This window comes from Eumetopias jubatus, unplaced genomic scaffold (assembly GCF_037043125.1).
Source record: "Eumetopias jubatus isolate StellerSeaLion01/CBP00866 unplaced genomic scaffold, mEumJub1_p1.0 scaffold_7, whole genome shotgun sequence".
Classification (NCBI taxonomy): domain Eukaryota; kingdom Metazoa; phylum Chordata; class Mammalia; order Carnivora; family Otariidae; genus Eumetopias; species Eumetopias jubatus.
In genome coordinates, this window is record NW_028274813.1 from 123,485,134 (window position 1) to 123,508,791 (window position 23,658).

The window sequence follows — 23,658 nt, forward strand, 5'->3', positions numbered from 1 at the left end:
ACTCGATCCCGGGACTCCAGGATCATGACCTGAGCCGAAGGCAGTCGCTTAACCAACTGAGCCACCCAGGCTCCCTGAATCTCAACTGAGTTTCATCTGTAGGATGGAGCGCCATCACCCACCTTGTAAGGGTTCCATTGAGAATTAGAACATGTCTAAAAGGTTTGGCCACAGCAAGCACGTAATAAATGGCCCTCTTGCTGGTATCGCTTCTGCATGTCTGGCTGTGTCTTGAAGCTGTCTGCGTCTCCTGCTAAGGGAATGGTGCCCATGCGGGTACAGTGCAGCCACATTTAAGTTCCCAGCACCCTGATCAGGAGCTCAGCCTCAGGTGTTCTGCATGGCATTCCTGCCTTTTACAAATCTGGGATTCAAACTGGCAATGGTTTTCTATAATCCAGCACTGGCAAGGGTGCATGGGTGCCACACGGCTCATAAGGCACACTCTTTGTTTGGGGGACTTTTTAGCAACCTGTATCAAAGCAATTCAGCCTCTGGGAACTCATCGAAACCCATACAAAGACCTATATACCTGGATGTACATGACAGTGTTATTTATTACACCAAACAAACCCAAAGCAACCCCACTGCCTAACACTAGGGGATTGGGTAGATAAGGCCATTAAAAATGGTGTAGAAGAACAAGAATACGGGAAGATGTTTACAAAATATTAAGTAGATAAAGCAGCTATAAATCAGTATTATGGTATGAATCTCTCTTTCCCTCTTTCTCTTTCTCATGTTAGTGTTGCCTCTAGGTGGAGGAATTACAGGTGGGTTTCTTGTTTCCTCTTAGGGCTTTCTGTATTTTCCAAAATCTCTACAATATACTTTTTTAAAGAAAAATTAGAGAATCAAATTTATTTTGACAAAATACAGACTTAAGCATAGATTTAACTTAAATTCTACGGCCTCCTCATGTCAAGATCACACATATTGACCAACAGATAATTCCTGATTAAGCTCAATGAACTGTGAAAATCTCAACTGTTTTGATAATCGTGTGTGTGTGTGTGTGTGTGTGTGTGTGTGTGTGTATTTTTCTTAATACCCTATTTTCAGGAATAATTTTAGATTTACAGAAAAGTTGCAAAGATAGTACAGAGTTCCCCTTTACCCGGCACCCAGTGTCCCCTGCTAACATCTCACATAAGCCCTGTACATTTCTCACAACCAGGAAACCCCCATGGGCAGGACGCTATTAACCAAACTTCAGACTTTGTGTGGATTTCACCAGTTTTTGCCCTAACATCCTCTCTCTGTTCCAGGATACGAATTGTATGAGCGGTCACGCCTCTCCAAGCTTCTCCAAGCAGGTCTTAGCCTTTCCTGGTTTTTCACATAGCCTATATGAATTTTGTGATCAGAAAAAGAAAGGGATGGTGATGCTGTTGGTGCTGTTGATGATGAAGAGCGCCGTCTAGGAATTCCTCTGTTCCTCTCTCTCGGTAGGAGGCAGACAACCCGGCTTTTTCTGTCTCTGGTCCGGAACAAAAGGGGACAGACCTGCGGCCCGGGTACCGAGGGGATCCGCAGAGGTTGGGGCGCCTCGATCCCCGCCCACCTGCCCGCTCGGCCCCTGCTCCTGCTGCTGGGCCCCCGACGGGGGAGCTTCGGGGGGAAGGGGGGCTCCCGGGTGGAGGCGAGCCCCGAGCCCGCAGGTCCCCTCGCCGGTTGGACGAGCGCACGGGCGGCACCCGGGTCAGCTGTTCCGCCACCCGACGCGGCCGCCCCGCCCCTGCCCGGGTCTTATAAGCCTCTCGCGCCTGCGAGCGTCAGTCGGAACTGCCCGCTGCCCTCCCCGCCAGGCGCCCCCCGCAGCATGGTCTGGAACACCAATCTTCGCTGGCGGCTGCCGGTCACCTGCTTGCTCCTGCAGGTGGCCCTGGTGGTCCTCTTTGGCGTGTTTGTGCGCTACGACTCCGATGCTGACCCTCACTGGATCGACAGTAAGATGCAACAGAACTCCACCAGCGACCTGGAGAACGAATTCTACTACCGCTACCCGAGTAAGTCCGGCCACCCCGCACGCCCGCCAGAGGCGTTCCCGGCAGGTGCCCGCCGCCCCGCAGAGCCCTGCCTCGCTGCACCTGCGCAGCCTGCTGCTCGGGAACGAGGCGGGGGGGGGGGGGGGGAGGCGGGGGCGGGGCTGGAGGAGAAGCGGCCCTCCCCACTCAGCCTCCCCATCCGGCCCCCCGCCAGGCCCTGGAGAGCACGCTTGAGAGAGGGCCACCTTCGCACCAACTCTTTTTCCCTGTGTTAAAGAAATAGGGAAAACTCACCCCGGGGGAGCTCACTCCGGGGGCCATCAGAGCCTTCCAACCTCCCTGCCAGAGAGCCCTAGTTGTCCTCCAAAGACCCGAGACCCATCTCAGTCACCAACCAGGGGGTGACCCTGGCACGCTTGTCCAGCTGGACCCGTACTCTCCACATAAGGGGGTAGGTCCCATGCCAAGGGCTGCAGGTGGCTGCGAGGTGTGTGGGACCCCGGCACCCACCCTCTTCTGGCTTGGAGAGGAAGAAGGAACATCCTGAATTCTCTGGTATCTGTGGTACTGTGGTTCAGAGCCTGGCTTTGGAATCACCAGAGCTTACTTCTGTCATGGTTCCGCCATTGACCAGGTGGGTGGCCTTAGGCGCATGTCAACCTCACTGAGACTCCTTTTCCACATCTGCCTTATGGGGCAGGGGTGAGGCTGGCGTGAGATAGTGCCCGTCGAGCTCTGGCACGGCCCTGGCCACGGAGCTCTCACTTCCTAAGGGAGCAATTACTGGAAGAACACTAAGCACACAAGCCTGAGGACTCAGGAGTTGGAAAAACTGGCCCAAGGTCACTCAGGTCGGCCCAACCTCCAGACTCTCAGCCCAGGGCTCTTTCTATACCCTTGTGCTTTCTGACTGCCCACACCATCCACCAGCAGCCAATGACAATCATTCCAACTTGTTGGTGCTCAAATGGTCATGGACTGTTAGTCTCGGCAAGGACCCTAAAGCTCACTGGCAACAGCCACCCACGCCAACTGGCATTCCCTCTGTGGCTTGAATACCCTCAGTAATGGGAGTCTTTAACTCCAGAAATAACATTTCATTTAGATCCAAATAAATAACTGCATACATTCAGGATGATGGCCTGAATGAACAAAGACAAAGGTGAGGAGGTTGCCAACTCAGTGGGAGCCAGCCATATTAAATGGCTGCCAAAAAGATAATGCACTCCCAGGCTACATTAATAGAAATCTGGTGCCTAGAAGAAGGGAGGTGATGGAAGCAGGGGTGTACCCTGTGCTGGTTGAGACCACAGCCTCTACTGGGCTCCACTCAGGGTCATGTTTTAAGAGATCTTGACAGCTGAGGCCTTAGAATTTAGATTCCAAGTCCGCCTGTCACTGCCCACCTTTTCTCTCCTTGGACTGACCCAGCAAATGGAGAGGCAGATCAGCTTGAGATCCTCCTTTGCCTGTTCCACTCCTCTGCTCTGGCTCTTGCTCATCTCATGGCCAAAAAGCCAGCCTCCCAGCAAAGCAGAGGAGGTAAGGTCTCCCATGGGTGTTCATAGGTCCTTGAGGAGTCCAGGCAGTGGAAAGTCTCAAAACCCTAAAACAGGAGCTACAGAACCTTCCCAGTGAGGGGTGCGGTCCTCGCATCTCCCCAGCTCCTAACCCCACTCCATCCACATCCACCTTCCATACTCCACCTTCATTTATTCACACAACAATCACCTACCTATAGGGTGGCCATATAATTTATTGACCAACAACACTTTTGAGAGTGAGGAGGTGGGTAAGTTGTGCTAGTAGTAATTTGCCAGGACACACACGTAAGCCACCGACTCCTCCTCCAAGAGACCAAGACTTAATGACCACTCTTGATGAACAAGTTGCATATCCTGGGTCTCTAACCCCGAGGGGCTCCCAGACTCATTGAGAGCACCCCAACACCCTGTCCTCAATGGGGTCAGGTTCTCTGGGCAGAAGAGATCTGAGACAGCGTCCTGGAAGGTAGTAAGACAGTGAGGAGGGGGGAAGCAGGGCAGGCATGCGGGGAGCACGTGAGTGGTGCAGAGTGGCGCAAGCGTAGGGCCTGTGAAAGGGATAGGAGGGAGGTTGCTAAGGGGGACAAGACAGCCCCAGCCATCAAGGGGGGCTTGAGTTTCTCCTGCCATTTCCCCCGTGGGTGCTGGGAAGCTCTTGGTCATCATGCAGGAAGAGACAGAGAGGAGTATAGGGAGAGACTCTCGGCCTCGGGATTCCTTGGCAAGTAATGGCAACACGGCAAGCTAGCAGATGTGCGTTCTCTCCTTTTCTCTCCTTGGACTGACCCAGCAAATGGAGAGGCAGATCAGCTTGAGATCCTCCTTTGCCTGTTCCACTCCTCCACCACCCCAGAAGGAAGGCAGTGTCTGGGCCTCCACCACCCCAGAAGGAAGGCAGTGTCGGGACTCCCCCTATTACAGACAAGGAGACTAAGGCCAGAGAAGGGGAGTGACTAGGAAATCCAGAGAGCCAGCGTAGGAACCCTGGGCTCCTCTCCTTCACTCTCCTTCCTCCAGGCTCACCTTTCCCCTCTCCCCGCCTGCCTGACCCTTCTCTGGTCTACCTGGTCATGGTGGTTATGGTTAGGAGTCAGAGGGCACGGGGCCTCCCGGCACAGGTGGGGCTCCAGTGGGGCAATTCCCAGGGGCCTGGGTTGAGGGCATGCCCTTGTGGTACCTTCTGGGTTCTTGGCTCTAGGCTGTCAACACAACACCTGTGTGGGCCTCATTCCTGCCAGGGGGATGAGTGGAGCCTGCTGGGCATCTCTGGTTTCCAGAAGAGTCCAGCTCCAGCTGGCTCAGGCTGGGGCTCAGGAGGCCCTTCAGGACTGCTCCCCAGGCCCGGGCCCCTCGGCAGGCAGCAGGCACCGAGCCAGCTGGGGACCTGCCCTGACGGTGCCCTCAGAGGCCTGTTGTCCAGGCACTGGCTGCTGGACACAAACCTTCCTCACGGGCTGGTGCTCTGGGGCCTCAGTGGCTGTTGGCAGTGTCCGGGGGAAGTTGGCTTGAGGAGGAGCCCTCAGAGTCTGGGCTCCTGAAACTTCCTGCAAAGACTGAAGGAGGAGCGGGACACATTTCTAGGAGATGACCCAGGGCAGAGGATGCCATAGTTCCAACACCCGAAAGACTGTTTCATGAAGCCACAGCTGTCAGGCTGGCTCTGCTCTCCTGGGACCTACACCTCAGACTCAGCTCCATTCCCACAAGTCTCGGAGGGAATTAAACAGACCCGGGTCCATCGCTAAATGCACTGAGCCTCGGTATGCTCATCTGTGAAGTGGGAATATTATTTAATACACTGGATCTCCAGGAAAATTGAAGAGGGCAGATGACTGGTAGGGCACATCTGGGGGCAAGAAGTGAGGGGACAGTGAATGCTGGAACCAAGCATCCTCAGAGGGGAGTGAGTGCTCCGGCGCTGAAGGTATGTGAGTGGAGGCACAGCATCTCTTTAGAGATATGGCCAAGGAGTGTCTCCCTGAATCTTAGTTTCAATGATGTTAGCATTTAAATTCCTTTGCGCTCTCCCCACTTACAAATGCCTTTTGCATGCTCTGTCAGGCAGGGCATTTCCTTCCATCTTGTGGTGCCGGAGGTGGACCTTAGAGATGTGCCCAACACTCTCAGTGCCAGTGACATAGGCGGGGACTGGCCGAGCCCTCCCACCCCACAGCCCACCTGCTTTCCCGGGCCTCTGCACCATTGCCAGGAGATTGTGCGGTGATGGGGTGGTTCTGTGGTCGGCTCTGAGGTGTGGGAGAGGTGGGCACAGAGCCCTGGGGAAGTGAGGGCCTGGCCAGGAGGCCTCAAAGGCAAATCTGGGCTGTGTTGGCCTGCAGAGAATGGGAAGGGAGCAGCACCAGCCTGCACCAGGCAGGGCTTCAGGCTTTCTGTGCCGATGCAGCAGGGGGGTTGGAAGCTGCTGTGGTCCAGCAGCCCAGGGAAACGCTGTCCTCAGATTTCAGAGCCAAGGCCAGCTTCACTGGGGACCCATCCTGGAGGCGGGGGAGAGTGGGAGCTAGGAAGGGGGTGGAGAAGGGGAGAGCGAAAACCGCTGTGTACTGGTGCCCCCTTGTGGCAGCCCTCGTGGCTGCAGGCCAGCATGCCCGTGGCGCCCCATGGAGAGGGGGGTGCCTCTGGGTAGAGAGGACAGAGTCTGGGCGGCGCAGGACTGCTGTGTCGCCCCAGGCTGGGGAAAGAGAGGGGGGAAAGGAAGGTGTCTCACCAACTTCCACTGATCTACAGCAAATCGCCAACTCAGTGCGAAACACAACGACAGCCTTGAAAGAGAAAAAGAGAAATAGTAGCTAATATGATTGATCAATTTGCTAAAGAGCCAGGCCTCTACCCAGGGCTGGATGAAGTCATTAAATGTGCACCACAGAGCTCTGGGGTGAGCACCGAGCACACGGACTAACCCCACTCTACAGAAAAAGAAACTGCAGATCCGAGAGATGATGTCCTTCCCAAAGGTCACACAATTGGGACCTTCAAACCATTACTAGTAAAAGCATTCTAGGTAGCACCAAACTTTATAAAATATTAATTAATCAACTGGTAGATTGGGGTTCTAAATTAGGACCAGTTTGGGAGATAAACAGAAAGGGAGCAAGAGAATGAACAGGGAGGTGCCCAAGGAGAGGGAAGCTGGCATCTGTGTGCCTGAGATGGGGGCAGAAGAAAGAGACACCCCCCCCCCCCCCAGAGAGAGGCAAAGAGAGAGGTCAGGACAACCGGGGAGTTAGAGGAGTCACGGAGGACAGAGAACTGGTGAGGGGGGCAGGCAAGGATGGTGCACTGAGAAGGGGAGGGCCTCAGGCAGCCCTGAAATTGCAGCCATCCCCCAGGAGGGCCCCCTCCACCGTACCCACCCCTGCCCACGTGGTTCCTCTCTGCCACCAAACAGCCGAAAGGCTCCCATCCTCTGTGACTGCCTCTTCCCAGGGATTCCTCCCACCCCCTGCCGGCGCCTTCCCTGTCCGGCCTGCTAGCTTCAAAGGCAAGCCAGCTCTCAGCTGCTCTCTCCCCCTCTCTGTGCCCACATTCTGACTCACAGCTCCATCTGCTGGCCTGCCCCCCCACCACCACCCCGGGCTCAGGTCCCCGCTTCACCCCGCGCAGCCAGGCTCCGTTCCTCCCATCTGCCCTGCCCACCCTCACGACTCCCCTACCCCGCTGTGGTCCTCTCAACTCCAAGGCCAGCACCAGACGGAGCCCCTCCCTCCCACTCCACACCCAGCTCCCCTCCCTGCCGCTGGAACTGTAGTCTGAAAGTGTCACGTCCCTCTTTCACACCTCTCCTCCAGTCTGCCACCCATCCGTTCTTCCCAAGAATAACCATAATGCCGCGTATGGTGACTCACACGCATTAGCTCAGATTCCCCCACAACAGTTGGAAACGTGATAAACCAGGAAACGCGATAATACACGAAATCAGCTGCACGCATTGGGAAAGCTACACCAAGCTGCTGTTTGTTCGTGCAAATTCGCACAGGTCTCCAGACAGCAGCTCCGAGCACCACACTGGGGTGAGACCCGCGGCTCTCTTGCTTCAGCTGGCATGCCCCCACCCCCACCCTGCACTGGGCCAGTGCCTCCTCCCTAAGCCGCCTCCAGGTGGCCGCTAGCCAAGGGGGCTGTGGCCAAGGCCTGGGCCCCAGGGAGACCTGGGGGGGGGTACAGATGGGGCAGCCAGGGGCAGGCAAGGTTAGAACGCTATAGCATCAGCGCCGCCCCTACGTCGACCAGGCTCTCCACCCCAGGGGCGGGAGGCGTCGGACTGGAGAGGGACTGTAGCCTCCCCTGACCGGGAACTCCCACCTGGGGCTCCTGGGTTGCTGTTCAGCGGGCACCCCTGGGTGCTGCGGGGTGACACCAGTCATCATTCATTCCACCACACATACTGACTGAGAGTCTCCCCGGCCACTCCCACAACAGGTGCTGGGGAACAGCGGAGCGATGCAAACAGGCACAGCCTCGCCCTCTGGGGGTTTCCAGTCTAGTGGGACGGACAAACACGCCTAACTGCAGACGGAAGAGGGGGCCGGGAGGGAGAGTACCGCCTCTAAACCGGAGGGTCAGGAAGGCCTCTGTGACGAGGAGACGTTTTGTTGAGATCTGCAGGAAAAGAGGTTGTTGGCCTAAGTTCTGCGGGAACAGCATCCCAGGCAGGGGGAGGCCACAGGCAGAGACCCCGGAGGAAGGCCGAGGAACACGCCAGGCTGGTGCAGCTGGTGCATGGAGGGGGAGCAGGGGGCAAGAATGAGGAAAGAACAATGGGGCAGGTGGATGGTCCCTGCAGGTCCCCCCCTTTTTTTTTTACTTTTTACTTGGGAAGAATTTCAAATTTTCAAGAAGTTGCTAAAACAGAAGTAGCATGAAGAGCACCATATAGGGCGCCTGGGTGGCTCAGTTGGCTGAGCGACTGCCTTCGGCTCAGGTCATGATCCTGGAATCCCGGGATCGAGTCCCCGCATTGGGCTCCCTGCTCAGCGGGGAGTCTGCTTCTCCCACTGACCCTCCCCCCTCTCGTGCTCTCTGTCTCTCATTCTCTCTTTCTCAAATAAATAAAATCTTTAAAAAAAAGAGCACTATATACTGTGTAACTCCAATTCAGCGACCTGCTCCTTCTCTTTCTCCGCACATAGACACAGACACACACACACACGCACTTGTTTCCTCTGAACCATCTGAGGGTTGGTGACACATGCCATGGCCCTGTTGTCACCTTCATGACTCCAGGATATGTCCTGAGAATAGAGGGATTCTCTTCCATAACGAGGCTAATCAATTTCATCAATCTACATTGTGTGATACTTTAATATACGGTTCCTAATTTCCTCAACCTAATTTTCTAATTATTTTCTACTTTTGTCAATAACAAACTTTACAGCTCTCCTCACACACACACCACCCCCCCCACCACCAAATCCAGGATCCAGTCCAGAGTTAGGGAGTGAATGTAGTTGGCATGTCTCTTTAGTCTCTTTTAACTTGGAACATTTCTGCCACCTTTGTCTTTTAGGACATTGACCTTTTTCAAGACTAAATCCTCACCCACCCCCCTTCTAACTTCGCATTACTCATTTTTTATGTGTATGATGCTTCCTTGTGAGTAGACTGGGATAATGCCTGCTGGGTTAGAATACCATACAGGTGATAAGTCTCCTTCAGATGACCACATCTGAAGGCCCGTGATAATCCACCTGTCCCTCATGGGTGACGTTAATTTTGATCACCCAGTTGAGATGTCGTCCTGTTTCTCCATAATTACTGGGTTTTTTTTTTTTCAATCCCTTGCAACTCACAGTCTTTGGGAAGACTCTTGAAGACAATGCAAATGTTCTGCTCTTCATCAAAATTTCCTCCTGGATTTAGCATCCACTGATGGAGTCTTTACTGTGAAAATCATGATTTTCCAACTTCAGCGCTCATTCCACATTTAGCTGTCTGGCTCTCAGCATTCAGTTACAAGCAAGAGCCCTCTCCACGTTCTCATTTATTTCCTATTCTGAGTTCCTATTTCCTAATAGTTTTAATTTACTACAGTACATAATTATTTTGGTATTCAAACCATCCCAGATTGGGCCAATAGGAACCCTTCAATCTGGCTCCCGTGTCCTAGGACACCCCTAGATCCTCTTAGCGCCTTATATTTTTGTACCTATTTTTGCTTCCCAAAGCTCCTTGCCTTCTATTATTTTCTGGGACTCTAGAATCAGGCAACATTAGCACTGGGAGGACAGTTATGATCACTCTAATCCATCCTTTGGTTTTATGGAGAAAACTGGCTCTCAGAGGGGAAGTAGCTTGTCAAGGCCACACCCCAAGAGTTGGTGGAAGAGTTGGTTCAAAAAGCAGAATTAGCCTATGCCTAAGTAACAATAAATAATAATAAAGCAACAATAATAATGACACTCGTCCGTTTTGAGCACCTATTATGGGATGGACACTGCGAGGTGGTTTACCTACACAACCGCATTTAATCTCTGCAGGCTTTGTAAGTAAGCATTACAGAAGGCGCTGAGACCCAAGGATGTTACCTGACTTTGCAGAGTCATCTACCCAGCAGATGGAGGAACCGGGGCCCAAATTCGGGTCTCAGTGATGCAACAAAGTGTACTTGCAGGGGGTGGAGGTGGGATGTGACATTCGTGGGGGGGGGGGGCGATGATCAACTCATGTGCTTGGCCCCTGGAGAGACTCAGACCCAGAGGAGACTAACTTCTCTGTACTAAAAAAAATGGATTGAGGGGGCAAGGCCGCAGAAAGTCTGGGTTCTAGACCCTAGATTCTAGGTGTGAGCCACACCCTGGCCCCAATTTCAAATGCCCAGCTGCCCACCCCAGCCCCGGGTGAGGGTGGAGAGACGAAGCTGTCATCTCCTGAGGGGGCGCTCAGGCACGTCTTGGCATTAGAACAAGCGGTCTAAAGTGGGAGGCTCCCCTTGGTCCCCCAAGCCCAGCCCCCTCCAGAGGTTCTTAGGACAAGATGCGGGTAGTGGCTGTTCTACCCGCAGCAACTGCGCCTAGCCCTGGAATCCAGATGCAGAGATGGGAGGTGGGGGCTCGGGAGACTACCTGGGGGCCCAGCGGCCGGGAAGACACCAGGCGCTGCGCCCGGCGGCGCTGGCCCAGACCCAGGGCTAGGGCGGGCGAGGCCACCGAGACCCCGGGCTGCGCTCTCCCTGCAGGCTTCCAGGACGTGCACGTGATGATCTTCGTGGGCTTCGGCTTCCTCATGACTTTCCTGCAGCGCTACGGTTACAGCTCTGTGGGCTTCAACTTCCTGCTGGCGGCCTTCGGCATCCAGTGGGCGCTGCTCATGCAGGGCTGGTTCCACTCCTACCACCAAGGCTACATTCACGTGGGCGTGGAAAAGTGAGCGCGGGGCGGGCCCGAGGGCGGGCCCATGATGTTGGGGCGGGGCGGGGGCGGGGCCCAGATGCAAGGGGCGGGGCGGGGGCCGGGCCGGGGGCGGGGCCCCGGGGCCCAGAGGGCGAGGGGGCTGGTGTGCAAACGAACACTCCTTAGTGGGCTTGGAACACCAAGTCCGCAGAAAGGGTTTAGAGGCAAACTGCCATAAAACCACGTCACATAGAGGGCATCAACCGGGGGTCAGAGGCCAGGTGTCTGAAATTTAAAACATGCCAAATATTTGCAAGGTACTAAATCACTCAAGCAGGTCAGTGAAGCCATGACTTAAGAGAAACTGGAAAAATAGTTGACTAGATAGAAAATGTGTTGGAATCAACAAGCCAGTGTTTTGTATATAAAATCGTTGACATGAATATCAACATGCAGTTCAAAATACACGAGAAAGTCTCACTCCTAAAGCCATAGACCCCAAGTAGGAAAACACCTGTAATATATTTAATTGGCCACCCCAGCGAAGGAGCTATGGCTAGATGAAAAAACAAAAGTATACAACTTTTTAAAAATCTTCAAAGGGAATTATCGTAAACTTTGTGAGTTGGCAGGTTTTTGGTGAACTAGTTATTTCGCAAGTTGGTCACTTAACAAATTGAGTTTTTGGCAAACTGGCTTTCAGGGAATTGATTTTCAGCAACCGAGATGGAGCCGATTCTGGTGCTCGGGGCTGGACGATCATGTTGTCCCCAGACCCTCCTCCTGGCTTCTGTCCTGTCCCTGCTGAAGAGTCCTCCAGGTCCTACCTGTCACTGTAGGGCAATGCCCTGTACGGGCTCTGCCCAAGCCTCTGTGGGCCCTCCTGAGATGTGACATGCAAACCTCCGTCTCCTGGGTGCTGATGGCCCAAGGTGTGGGCTTTTCTGCTCTCCCCCTCACTCCTTCCTGATGGTCACCTCTGTCAGATCAGTCTTCTGGCTACAGTTATGGGAACGTGAGCAAATAACCTGGCCTCTCTAAGCCTCCCTGTTCCATCTCTCTGATGTGGCTAGTAATAGGACCTGTCCCCTCAGGTTTAGGCGTGGTACAGGAGCGCATACCCAGTCCCTAACAGGTATTTCAGTGCCTGGCACTTAGTAAATGCCATGATTCCTTCAGCCAGGCCCTGTGTGAGGCCCTGGGGACACAGCAGTGAACAAAGGTCATAGTGAAGCAGAGGTTCCAATGAACATCCTCATCTTAGGGGGGACCCTGACAGAACAGCTCCCATTCCACACCCTGGCCCAACGATCCGCTGGCTTCTTACTTATCACCTCCTGATTCTCTCATACACACCTAAGCACGGGGCAAGGGCACTTCCTCTGGATGTGAAGGGCTTGAGGAAGTAGCCTCTACTGTCCCTGTATCCACCACCCCCCCATTAACAATTCTCATGACTCTGCCTTGAGCTTTGCTGCTGGCCGAGCACAGGAAGGCCTGGGTTAGGCAGGCACATGGATGGAACCAGGGTCTCCTTTGGCCACATGACATCTACCTGGCTGTCTGCCTCTCCATCAGCCCTCTGCTGGCTGCCTGGGCTTTCAGGTCCAGACTTTAGGAGGACTTAGGTGCTCCTCTGCCTCTATTCTCTCTGTTGGCCTTCCTGCCCCCTTCCACTGAGCCCCCAGGTCCCTCCCTACCTCCTGCAGGAAGGCCTCTCTTTACTCCCTGGACACAGATCCTCTCTCCCAGGTAAGGTGACAAGGAGGTCATGAGAGCTCAAACCCAAGCAGGGCCCTGGTAGCCAGCAGGAGATGTGTGTGTAAAGTGAAAGAGGGTCTGGAGGCGGACACCACATCTGCATGGAGGAATCCAGGAAGGCTTCCTGAAAGAGGAGGCAGTCAGAGGCGGTTCTAGAAGGGCAAGTAGAGGATGGAGGGCAGGGCAAGCCCCCAAATATGGGGCATGTTCCGGAACAGCAGCTGGACAACTTGGGTGCCTTGAATACAAGCTGCCTGCAAGGAGGGGGCCCTGGGATGGGGGCCACAGAGGAAGGGTCTGGCATCTGGTACATGCCATTGCTGTCCTGGCCCTTTCATGTGCTATTTCGTCTCATTCCTAGAGTAGCTTTAAGATGTTATGTGCTCATGACTACACCATGAAACTGAGGCTCGGAAAGGTTAAGCCACAAGGCCAAATACACAGATGACCAATGTGCAGATTCAAACCCAGGACTCGGAGTGCCATTTTTGCTGTTGTCTCACCCCTCCCCTGACCTGTCTCCCCGCAGCCTCATCAATGCGGACTTCTGCGTGGGCTCTGTCTGTGTGGCCTTTGGGGCAGTTCTGGGCAAAGTCAGCCCTGTCCAGCTGCTCATCATGACTCTCTTCCAAGTGACCCTCTTTTCAGTGAATGAGTACATCCTCCTCAGCCTGCTAGAGGTGAGCAGGGCTCAGGATGGGGATGGAGGGGGACACTTGGGGTGACAGCAGGGAAGGAGAGAAAGGGAGGGCTGAGGAGGCATGCCAGCTGGATTCAATTCACCCTTAGCCAGCCACTTAACCTTTTGAACCTCAGTCTCCTCATCTCTAAAAGGAGAGTAATGACATTTATTGGGCAGGAATGGCGGTCCACCTAGCAAATCAGTCCAGCACCTGGGCAGAGCAGGGGCTCCTCATATGGTGGTTTTCTCCCTCCTTTCTCTTTCCTGCATATCGGATGGAAAGAGTGGGTGTTCCTGCACACACTCTGGCGCACACACACCTCATTCCCAGAATGCTCTGCCAGGAAAAGGACCCAGTGTATTGAGGGGGCACATCTGTAAGGAAGGATCCTAGGGGAATAGCCATGGTGGACATGTACAGCTGCATAGGTTGTGCCCTGCACAACTCCAGAGATGACATTCACATGGACTATGGCAGGAATGATGCCCCTTGAAGTTGGCCGAATAAATGGCCCAAATAAGAGGCACCTTAGACCTCTGACTCTAGCTCAGATGCCTCGTTGGTACCTTTGCAGGGGTGAAGGTCATTCACAGACTTCATCCATTTCTTAGCCCCCAACTCCTCCACATTTGGACTCTGCCTGGAACACTTCCACCCCCCACAAGGGGTAGAGTTTTTTTGTTTTTTCTTTTAGGTCACACTACATTCAGTCATTCATTTTGTCATTTTCTTCAGCTACCAGATTAGCCCAAGCCACCATCTCTCTTCCCCCTAACTCATCTCCCTGTCTTCATCCTTGCCCCACTCACTGCCTCAGGCCAATCTCCACCAGCAGCCATGGAGACCTGTTAATAATGCATGGAAGACCATTCCCCTGATTAAAACCCTCCAGGGGTTTTTAAAATTTCTTCGAGTAAAATCCAAATTTGTTGTAAAGCCCCACATGTTCTGCCCTCAGCCTTTCCCTCCAAGCTTATAATCTACTCTCTCCCCATCTTCCTGGGCTTTGACCACACCCTGCTGTCTGCTCCTCAACACATCAAGCTTGGCCCCACCTCAGGGCCTTTGCACTTGCTATTCCCTTTGCCTGGAATGCTCGTCCCTCAGTCGTTTTCATTACTGAGGTCTCAGCTGGGATATTGCCTCTTCAGAGAGGCCCTCCTAGATTCTCCCCACCCCACAGTGTTGCCCTCTATCTTACTGCCCCCCCACCTGACCCCTAGTCACTATCTCTCATATTGACTTGGTTTATTTTCTCCGTAACACTTCTTCTCTGATAAACCTGATGTGTCTGGACCGTCTGTATCCCCAGCACCTAGTTCAATGCCTAATAAGCGCTCAAGAAGTATTTATCGAGTAAATGCATTTTGGAGTCTGACTGCACGTTGGGCAATGCTCCAGGCACTGCCATACAGAGGTGAGCAGGCCTCTCGCTCAGCCCGCAAGGAGCTCACCATCTAGAGAGGGAGCCAGGAAGTCAATAGACAGTAACCACGCAGTGCGATGAGGAGTGGGGTCAGGGGCTTGATGGCCTAAAGGGAGGGTGCCTATACCAGCAGGACAGGTCAGGGAGACTTCCTGGAGGAAAAGATGTCAAAGCTAGAAGTCAAGTGAGAAATAACCAGGCGAAGGAGTAAGGCAGGGGGAACAGTGAGTGCATAGGCCTTGAGGGAGGCCCACAGTGAGAAGTCTCCGGTGGCTCCACCCGGCTGGAAGAGGGTGTGCGGTAGGGGGGGGGGCGGGGGGGTGGGGGGGTATGTTTGAAAGGGTAACGGAGGGAGGAGCATGGATCATCAAGGCTCCTGAAGATGGCATTAAATGGTTTCAACTTTTGTCATGAGGGCAGTGGGGAGCTATGGAAGGTTTTAGACAGGGGAGTGGCACGGCCAGACACATGGAACGGAAACACCTCTTTGGCTGTAGTCAGAACAGCTGGGAGCAGGGAGCCCAGTTAGGAGGCTGTCCTTGTTGCCCTGATGAGAGATAATGGGATTGGGACCGAGGTAGTACAAGGAGAAGGTGATAGTCCAACAGGTATAAAAGAGGTGAGTATGCTGGCCTTGGGGCCTGGCTGGGGTGGGAGGTGTGGAGAATAAAGCATCTGGGGGGGCCAACGGGCGTGATTTGGAATAGGCTGAGAATGTAGTATCTTGGGCGCGAGTGAAGAGGCCCTCAAAAACCTTCCCAACCTGCTACAGAAATTCTTTGAATGCCTGACAGCCTTTGGGCCTGTCTCTGGGTCAAGTCAAAATACAACAATCACTGCTGACATGTAAGGAGCACTTGCCCTTGGCGGGGCCCGGCTCTGAATACTTCACATGGCTTATCTCATTAATCCTCATCTCCGAGATAGGTGCAATTATTACCCCCACTTTACAGAAGAGAAAGTTGAGGCTCAGAGGTTAAGGGGCTGGGCCCAGATCCCACAGCTAGTAGAGGTACCCGCCAGGCTGGGAACCGGGAAACCCAGCTCTGTCAACAACTAACTAGCTCTGTGACCTTGGACAACACACTTAACCTCTCTGGCTGGATTTCCCCATCTACAGTGAAGGAGCAAGTCTATGATTCTGATTGGAATTTCCCCTGAGATTGGTTCTGAGTAGGGAAGAACAGGAGGCTGAAGAGAGGGGAGGTGGGGGCATGGAGAGGAAGGCTAAGCCAACCAAGTGCCTGTGGGGTGCCAGGCACTCGCCAGGTGCTGTACACAAGTTGTCTAGTTTCACCCTCGAGACAGCCCTGCTAAGTAAGGCACCCTGGTCTCCCCAACTTTGTGAAGGAGGAACTTGTGGCACAGAGTGGGGGAGGGCAGAAAGGGGCAGAAGAGGAAGAAACCAATCTGCATGCTCTGACTGGGGGGGGGGCAGGGGGATGGGGATGGAGCGGGCAGTGGGTGGTCAGCTGGGAGGCTGTCGGGCAAGGAGTGTGGCAGGATGCTGGGGAGATGAGGAGCGGCAGTCTAGACGGAGTGGGGTTGGGCCAGGAGTGGCTGTGGAGGAAGAAATGTGGGGAGGGGCGGCCTGGAGGGGAGGGAAGGGCTCCCAGGAATTAAGATACTAAAGAAGCTAGTGGGTGACAAACTAGATAGGGGGTGGCCCTGGGTTCTAGCTCTGCTTCACCTCTTCCCACTGTGTGACTGAGCAAGGTCCTCTCCCAGCCTGGGTTTCCCCATCTGGGCACAGTCCCATCTGCTGGGTGAGGATGCTCTGGCATTTTGCTGACAGGCTCACAGCGTGGACTCAGGGATGCCTGCTTTCTCAGCTTCCCAGTTGATTGGTCTGTGGGGGCCCTGGGCTCCATCCTGCAGCTTGTGGAGTCAGAGACAGATGGAGCTGTGTGTGTGTGTGTGTGTGTGTGTGTGTGTGTGTGTTTCACGGGGGTGGGGATGGAAAGTGCTAATAGACGGGAGGGAGAGAAGGTATCAGAGCCTGACAGATCCCTACACCCCAGGTAAAGGACGCAGGGGGCTCTATGACCATCCACACATTTGGCGCCTACTTTGGGCTCACGGTGACCTGGATCCTCTACCGACCCAGCCTACACCAGAGCAAGGAGAGACAGAGCGCTGTGTACCACTCGGACCTCTTTGCCATGATTGGTGAGAGCGACTGTAATGATTGAGGGCCACCATGATGGGTGAAGGTGGCCATGATGGACACAGGCTATCATGATGCCTGAGGGCTGCCATGATGGGTGAGGACCACCATGCTCGGTGAGGGTCTCCATGAGGAGTTCAGGCCACCAAAACTACACCTGATCCCCACATGGTCTGGTGGGTGGCAGGCAGTTCCCTTTGGGGAAAAGGCAGAGGGGGGTTGCCTGTAGACACCTCCAGGATCCCAGATGTTTGTCCCTTTTTCCCATGGGGCTAGAAGTTGGTCACTCATCCTGTTTTCCCTAGGGTGCCCCAGGGCAGACAAAGTGGTAACCAGGACCTGGTCAGTCCATCCCCTGGGCTAGGGCAAGGTGTGAATTCCTGCTTCCTGTGTCCATTCATTCCAGAGAATACATATCCACCACCCACTCTGGCCTCCTAAAACCCAGCCCTGCCTTCAAGGAGCTCCTCACAGTGTGGTGGAAGAGATGGCAATGTTACAAGACAATCTAACTACAGTAGAGAAAAAGATTCTCCCTCATGGTGCTATGGGAGCAAGGTGGGAGGCATTCAGCCCAGTTATGGGGTCGGGGTAGACTTCCCGGAGCAGAGTGGAGGGCTAAGTAAAAGGTAGTAAGTAAGACAGGGAGGATGTTCTGGGAAGAGCCCCCAGCATGAGGAAAGCTGCCGGGGTGGGAAACTGCTGGGGTATGTGAGTCATATGGCATCTCTGGAACTCAAGGATAGGCTGTCTGCCTAAGCTCTGTTGGGCCCATCTAACACCTCTTCTCCCGGGCCCACGGTCCTGTCTGGTCTGGCCAGGCACCCTCTTCCTGTGGATGTACTGGCCCAGCTTCAACTCAGCTGTGTCCAACCACGGAGATGCCCAGCACCGAGCCGCCATCAACACCTACTGCTCCTTGGCAGCCTGTGTGCTCACCTCGGTGGCGATGTCCAGCGCCTTGCACAAGAAGGGCAAGCTGGACATGGTGAGCAGCAGGGAGGAGGGGGGGTGCTGGGGAGCCCTGGGGTGAGGTGTGACTGTGACTGCCTGTGCCCAGTGGGCACTGATCGCCATGCCCTGCCAACGACTCTGTGAGGCAGGCGGCAGGCAGCATCAGGATGATCACACCCATCCTGCAGATGAAAAAACTGAGTCTCGGGAAGAAATGATTTGTTCAGATTCCATAGCTGGTTTTCGGCCAAGCCCAGAACCAGATTCCCAGATTCTGTTACACTGGCTGTGCTGGATGAGCGGCTCCTCCTCCTCATTCTCCTCCTCCCAGACTGGGGGGCTGACGACTGTTCTGGGCTGAGGACCCCATCAGATCCTGCCTGGTACGGTTACCAGGGGCACTTCCGCTCTGCCAGGCTCCTGATCCTCCAAACACTGGCCCTCAGCCTTCCTAAAGCTGCTTCCACCTGCCCCGCCCCATACACTCAGAAAGGGGACCCCTTTGATGTCTGTTCACTCCCCTGGGGAGGTTTGTGGGGGGATGCGGTTTCACAGTGTCCTTCCTCAGACCACCGGGACAGACTGTTCTGTCGTTAGTGGGGAGGGGCCAAACCCCATAGGTGTTGGTCGATTTTTCTATAAAAAGAAGACCACCTCTCTATTTCCTAGTCTGACACTAGCTTCTTGACATGGGCGTATGTGTGCTGGGACACTGCCAGGAGCCCCTGGATTCACTGGACACTCACCACACAGAGAGGTAGGGACACCCGCATCAGGGGGAAGAGAATCAAACACACTGATGTAGGCACACCTGTGTGCGCCCAAGACCCCCCTCCCCCACACGCCGACAAGGACACAGAATAGGGTCAAGGTCAGGGGCCCTGGCTCCACACAGACCCGGATCAAGATACCTTTCTGCCTCTTGCTAGCTGTGTGGTCTCCCTGCACTTCAATTTCCTCCTCTGCAAACATCCAAAGATAAGTGTCCTTACCTCCTGGGCTTGCTGTGGAGACGGACTGAAATCCTCCCCACAGCGGGCAGCACAGTACCGGGTGCAGGTCCGCCCTCAGAGAGGGTCAGCTGGTGCTCTTGCAGGCCCACAGACCCCGCCATGGGTGTTTGCGCACGTGTAGGGCCTCGCAGGTGCCTGACGTCAGCAGACGCGAGCGTAGAGACCAGGAGACATGCAGAGCTAGAGGGAACGTGCACACGTGCCAAGGGGGCTCACCCACCCCGACACAAGTACGCCGATTTGTGTCCATGGACGATGGCCAGCCCGCCGGTGTGGGCGCCCAATGTGCAGAGAGCACAGGAGCGGGGCCCGGCCTGGGGCCCTCTGCGGTCTGCGCGCTCGCGAGATGCCCTGGGGGTCAACCCTGCCTCCCAGCGCCAGCAGCCCCCACACACGGGGAGCCTTGCGGGCTCTGGGAGAGGACTGAGCTCCGGCCCGCCCCGCCCGCCCTACCCAGGTGCACATCCAGAACGCCACGCTCGCAGGAGGGGTGGCCGTGGGGACGGCCGCTGAAATGATGCTCATGCCTTATGGCTCCCTCATCGTTGGCTTCATCTGCGGCATTGTCTCCACCCTGGGTTTTGTGTACCTGACGGTGAGGACCCCAGGCCAGGGGCTGAGGGCTGGGGAATCCTGGGGTCTCTGTGTTCCTGACAGGAGGGGGGGGTCCCTAGGGAAGGGGCTGGGGGCTGGAGGATCCTGGGTTTCCATGTATTTGGGACCTCCAGAATTCTGGCGTGCCCACACCCCTGCCACTGCTCAGGGTCTGAGTAACAGCCGTCACCCCTGTCCAGCCATTCCTGGAGTCCCGGCTGCGGATCCAGGACACATGCGGCATTCACAACCTGCATGGCATTCCTGGCATCATCGGTGGCATCGTGGGGGCCGTGACGGCGTCCTGTGCCAGCAGTGATGTGTATGGAGTAAAGGGGTAAGTATGGAGGAGGGGCAGGGGAGCCTGAGCTCCCTCCTTCCTTTTCTGCATTTCTTCTTCCTGCTGTTCCTCTGGGGTCCAACATACTGTCTGTATTCCTAACCTACCCCAATCTGAACCACGGTCCATAGGCCTCTTTCCCCAACCTCTGTCCTTCCTCAAAAGCCTTAGGGACCATCTGATCTGTCCAGTGCACACAGGAAGGCTCAGAGCCTTGGTGCCTTCTCACATTTGTGGGGCGACAGCAAGTGGTTTCTTGGCCTCTCTGCGGTGCCCTGACCTGCCCCTGATCTCCACCCCAGGCTTGCCATTGCTTTCGGCTTTGATGGCTTCAAGACTAACTGGAACGCAAGCATGCAGGGCAAGTTTCAGGCTGCTGGTATCTTTGTGTCCCTGGCCATGGCCCTGGTGGGCGGCATCATCGTGGGTGAGTGGAAGTGGCTGGGCCAGAGAAGGTGGGGCCGCTGTGGGTGGGGGACCCAAGAGCACGTACCAGAGGTCAGCCCAGAGACCCCAGGAATCCTGTGCTCTTGTGGCTGTGGGACTGGGGCGGGGGGATGTTTCCCAGCTAAGGGGAAGGGCTGGGTAGACTGAGAAGAAGTGGTTCCTGACCTTGTGTGACCCCCAACTTTCTTTAGGGATTATTTTGAAGTTGCCATTCTGGGGGCAACCCGCTGACGAGAACTGCTTTGAGGATTCAGTCTACTGGGAGGTGAGTTCCAGGGCCTTGTTCCCCTGCACAAAGTGAGTTGCAGCCCTTCTCCACAGACCCTGCCCACATCAGCTGAGCTGGGGCCCCCAAGGGACCGGAAGCTGAGGGTTGGGGACAGAGCCTGCATCACCCTGCTCCTCCATCCAGAGGCTGTGTGTCTCTTGGGGGCTGAAGGCTTTACTCTAGAGCAGTCCTTCCCAAAGTGTGGTCTCCTGTGCTCCCCAGCAGCAGCAGACCTGGGAACGTGTTAGGAATACAAGTTCTTGAGTCCCACCCAGATCTCCTGAATCCAAAATTCAGGGGTGGGCCCCAGCACCGTGTTTCAACAAGCCCTCCACGTGATTCTGATGAAAACCATACCCGCCTCTGAGAACCACGGCCCTTCCACGTGCATTGAAATCACCTGGGGAGCCTTAAAGACACTCGGAGCCCAGGCCTCAGCTCCAAGAGGCTTGGAGTTCATCGGTCTGGGGTTAGGACCTGGACGTTATGAGTTTTTTGGTTTTGTGTGTGTGTGTGTGTTTTTTTTTTAAAGCTTCCCCAGGTAGATCAAAATGTAGCCCAGATTAAGAACCATGCTGTGGTGTTCAGCTTCAGACTCCATAAGAACCACCTGGAGACCTTGTAAAAATGCAGCTTCCCAGGTGCCAGCCCAGAACTGTAAGTGAGTAGGGCCTCCTCTTGGGAACAAGTTCCCAGCTGATTCTGGTCCAGAAAACTGAGTGACATTCCATTGCTTTCAGCATCCAGAGAAGTATCAGTACAGAAACCTGACTTGAGAAACATTGTTCTAGAAGCTGAAAGTAGTAGGATGTCACAAAACTGTTTCTTTAAAAACATGCCACAATTTGGGCTTTCTGTGACTTCAGGCAGGCCTCCCTCCCAACAAATCCTTGTTGCAGGTGTTTACCTGCATTAGATGGTGGGGGATGACAGCCACCTGCATTTCCCCTCATGACAGGGGGCAGGACCTAACCTGTGTCTGTGGTCCCTGTGACACGGGTCTGCCCATCACCACCTTTCATTTGGCTCTGTATTTTTAAAATCACACCAGAAAGTTTTCTGGGTAATTTTCACTGATATCCACTATAAGCCAATTTCAGATACACAACTAATAACGCTTTTGAATTCATTCTCTTTAAACTATCTTTTTATTATAAAACGAATAGAAGCTCATTAGGAGAAATCTGGAAATAGAGAAAAATAGAAAGAAATCCCATCACCCTAATTCAAGCACTGCTAATATTTTGGGTATATGTTCCTCCAGTCTTTTTTTTTTTTTTAATCTGCCCAGATTTTTCTTAGCGAAGATTATATGCCCAATTTGGGCTCCTGCTCTTTCTCTCTCTCTGTCTCTATCGTAAAAAGTATTCTGTGTTATTACATTCTTAATAAACCCTTTTTTTTAGCAGCATTATTTTCATTCCATATTTAAAGTCAGAACTTAAACTATTTTAGACACCACAATTAGAAATCACATGGATTTACCACTAATGAAATAAACTAAAAAAACTATCAATTCCCATACAAAGAAGTTCACTCTTGGTTCTGTTTTGATCTTTGTAATTTATTCTAAGTTCACACCTTCTATCTGCTGAATACCCTTCAGCAATGCTCAGTTTCGAAATCTAATTCTGTGTCAGTGGAAGTGAGCCACCATCAGGCCGTCCCCTCAGCCCCTGGCCTCTGGGTGGTTTACCTGGGAGATGAGGTGGCTTTCCAGAGGACAGGGTGAGACAGATGCTCTCCTGCACCTCAGCTGAGGCCATCTTTAAGATCAAATCTAAGCCTTGAAGCCAAGGCAAGGCTGATCTCCACCCCCAACACCCACACTCCAGCTACCCATCCATTTCCGGCCTCCCCTACATCTCACCCCACCTCACTTTGGGACCTTCCTGCTGATCCGGGAGCTTGCCATGCGGCCTCTCCCTGGCACACTACTACTCATCTTTCAAAAGTGGGTTCATTCAGCACAACCGGAATCCCACCCCTCCAGGCGGGTTATCAGCCTCTCGTGTGCATTTACAGCTCATATTGTCACTGTGCCTGTCACCTGAACGCTCTCCCGTTGCTCTAAGTGGGGCAAGGACCCGGTCTCGTCCTTGCAGTGCCCCAGCACCCTGGACAGTGGCTAACCTGCTGTAGAGGGCTTGATACCGGTGTGGACTGCCCTGCTTCTCTGCATGCGCTCTGCACAGTGATCACAAGGTGGCGCCCGCCACACAGCAAACGCCGCTCCAGACTTGCCCAGGCTGTTGTAGTTCTACCAGGGACACCCATCCGCCCGGCCTGGGACAAGGCCCTTGGAGCTGCCTTCCTCTCTCTGCAGATACCCGAGGAGCCAAAGAGCACGGTCTTGCACCCTGAGGACTCTACCCTCAAGCCCTCAGAACCTTAAACTCCCAGGGCAGGTGAGAAGCAGGTGAGCACAGGCAGGTTCTCCCAGTGGGGGCCCAGCTCTGGGAATTGGATGCCAGCAAAGGGGCAAAAAGCAAGCATCAAGAAATGAGGATGTGAGCTTCCACCCCTCCTGCCTGGATTGGAGTGGGCACACGGGGGTTGGCGGCCTCAGAGTCACACTCCTTGCAAGCCGGGACAGGCACAGGAGTACGGAAGGTGCTCTGAACTGGAAGGAATGTATAGAAGGTGACCTGGTTACACACTTGGCTTTGCTGCTTACTGGTTGTGATTTTGAGGATCTCCTCACCCACAGACGGAGCCTCAATTTCCTCATCTATAAAAGTGGAAATGACAGGTCTGGCTCCATTCAGTGGATCAGCTCAGGCTTGTTCTTCCTTCCTTCTCTCTGTCTCCTTTCTTCTTCCCATCAGCTCACCTTTCCTTGCTCCTCTGTGGAATGCACCAAGCCCCGCCTTTTGCATCTCACCCTCCAGAGCTCGACACGACAGGTGCAACTACTTCGCTCTTTCTAATAGATGAGAAAATTAAGGCTCAGAGAAGTTCAGACTCTTCATGGCCACACAGTGCAAGTAGAGGGCATGGGATCCTTGCAGGACATTACCTTTACACTCAGTAGGGCTGTTTGATCCCCTTGGAGGCCAGGGCTTGGAAGGAGCTGTGTCTGGGGCACAAGGCTGAGTGATGTGGCAGGAGAGGATGCTGGGGTTGC

General features: G+C 54.2%; 1 protein-coding gene across 1 annotated transcript; it reads left to right on the forward strand.

Annotated features, from left to right (window-relative positions):
• The first annotated feature begins 1,822 nt into the window (after positions 1-1,822).
• Positions 1,823-22,926, forward strand: RHCG (Rh family C glycoprotein). The gene is made up of 10 exons (XM_088025182.1): positions 1,823-2,009; positions 10,725-10,911; positions 13,169-13,319; positions 16,770-16,917; positions 17,737-17,903; positions 19,340-19,477; positions 19,677-19,813; positions 20,119-20,243; positions 20,455-20,528; positions 22,858-22,926. The coding sequence occupies exons 1-10, from the start codon at positions 1,823-1,825 to the stop codon at positions 22,924-22,926; spliced, it is 1,383 nt and encodes a 460-aa protein (XP_087881308.1).
• The last annotated feature ends 732 nt before the right edge of the window (positions 22,927-23,658 follow it).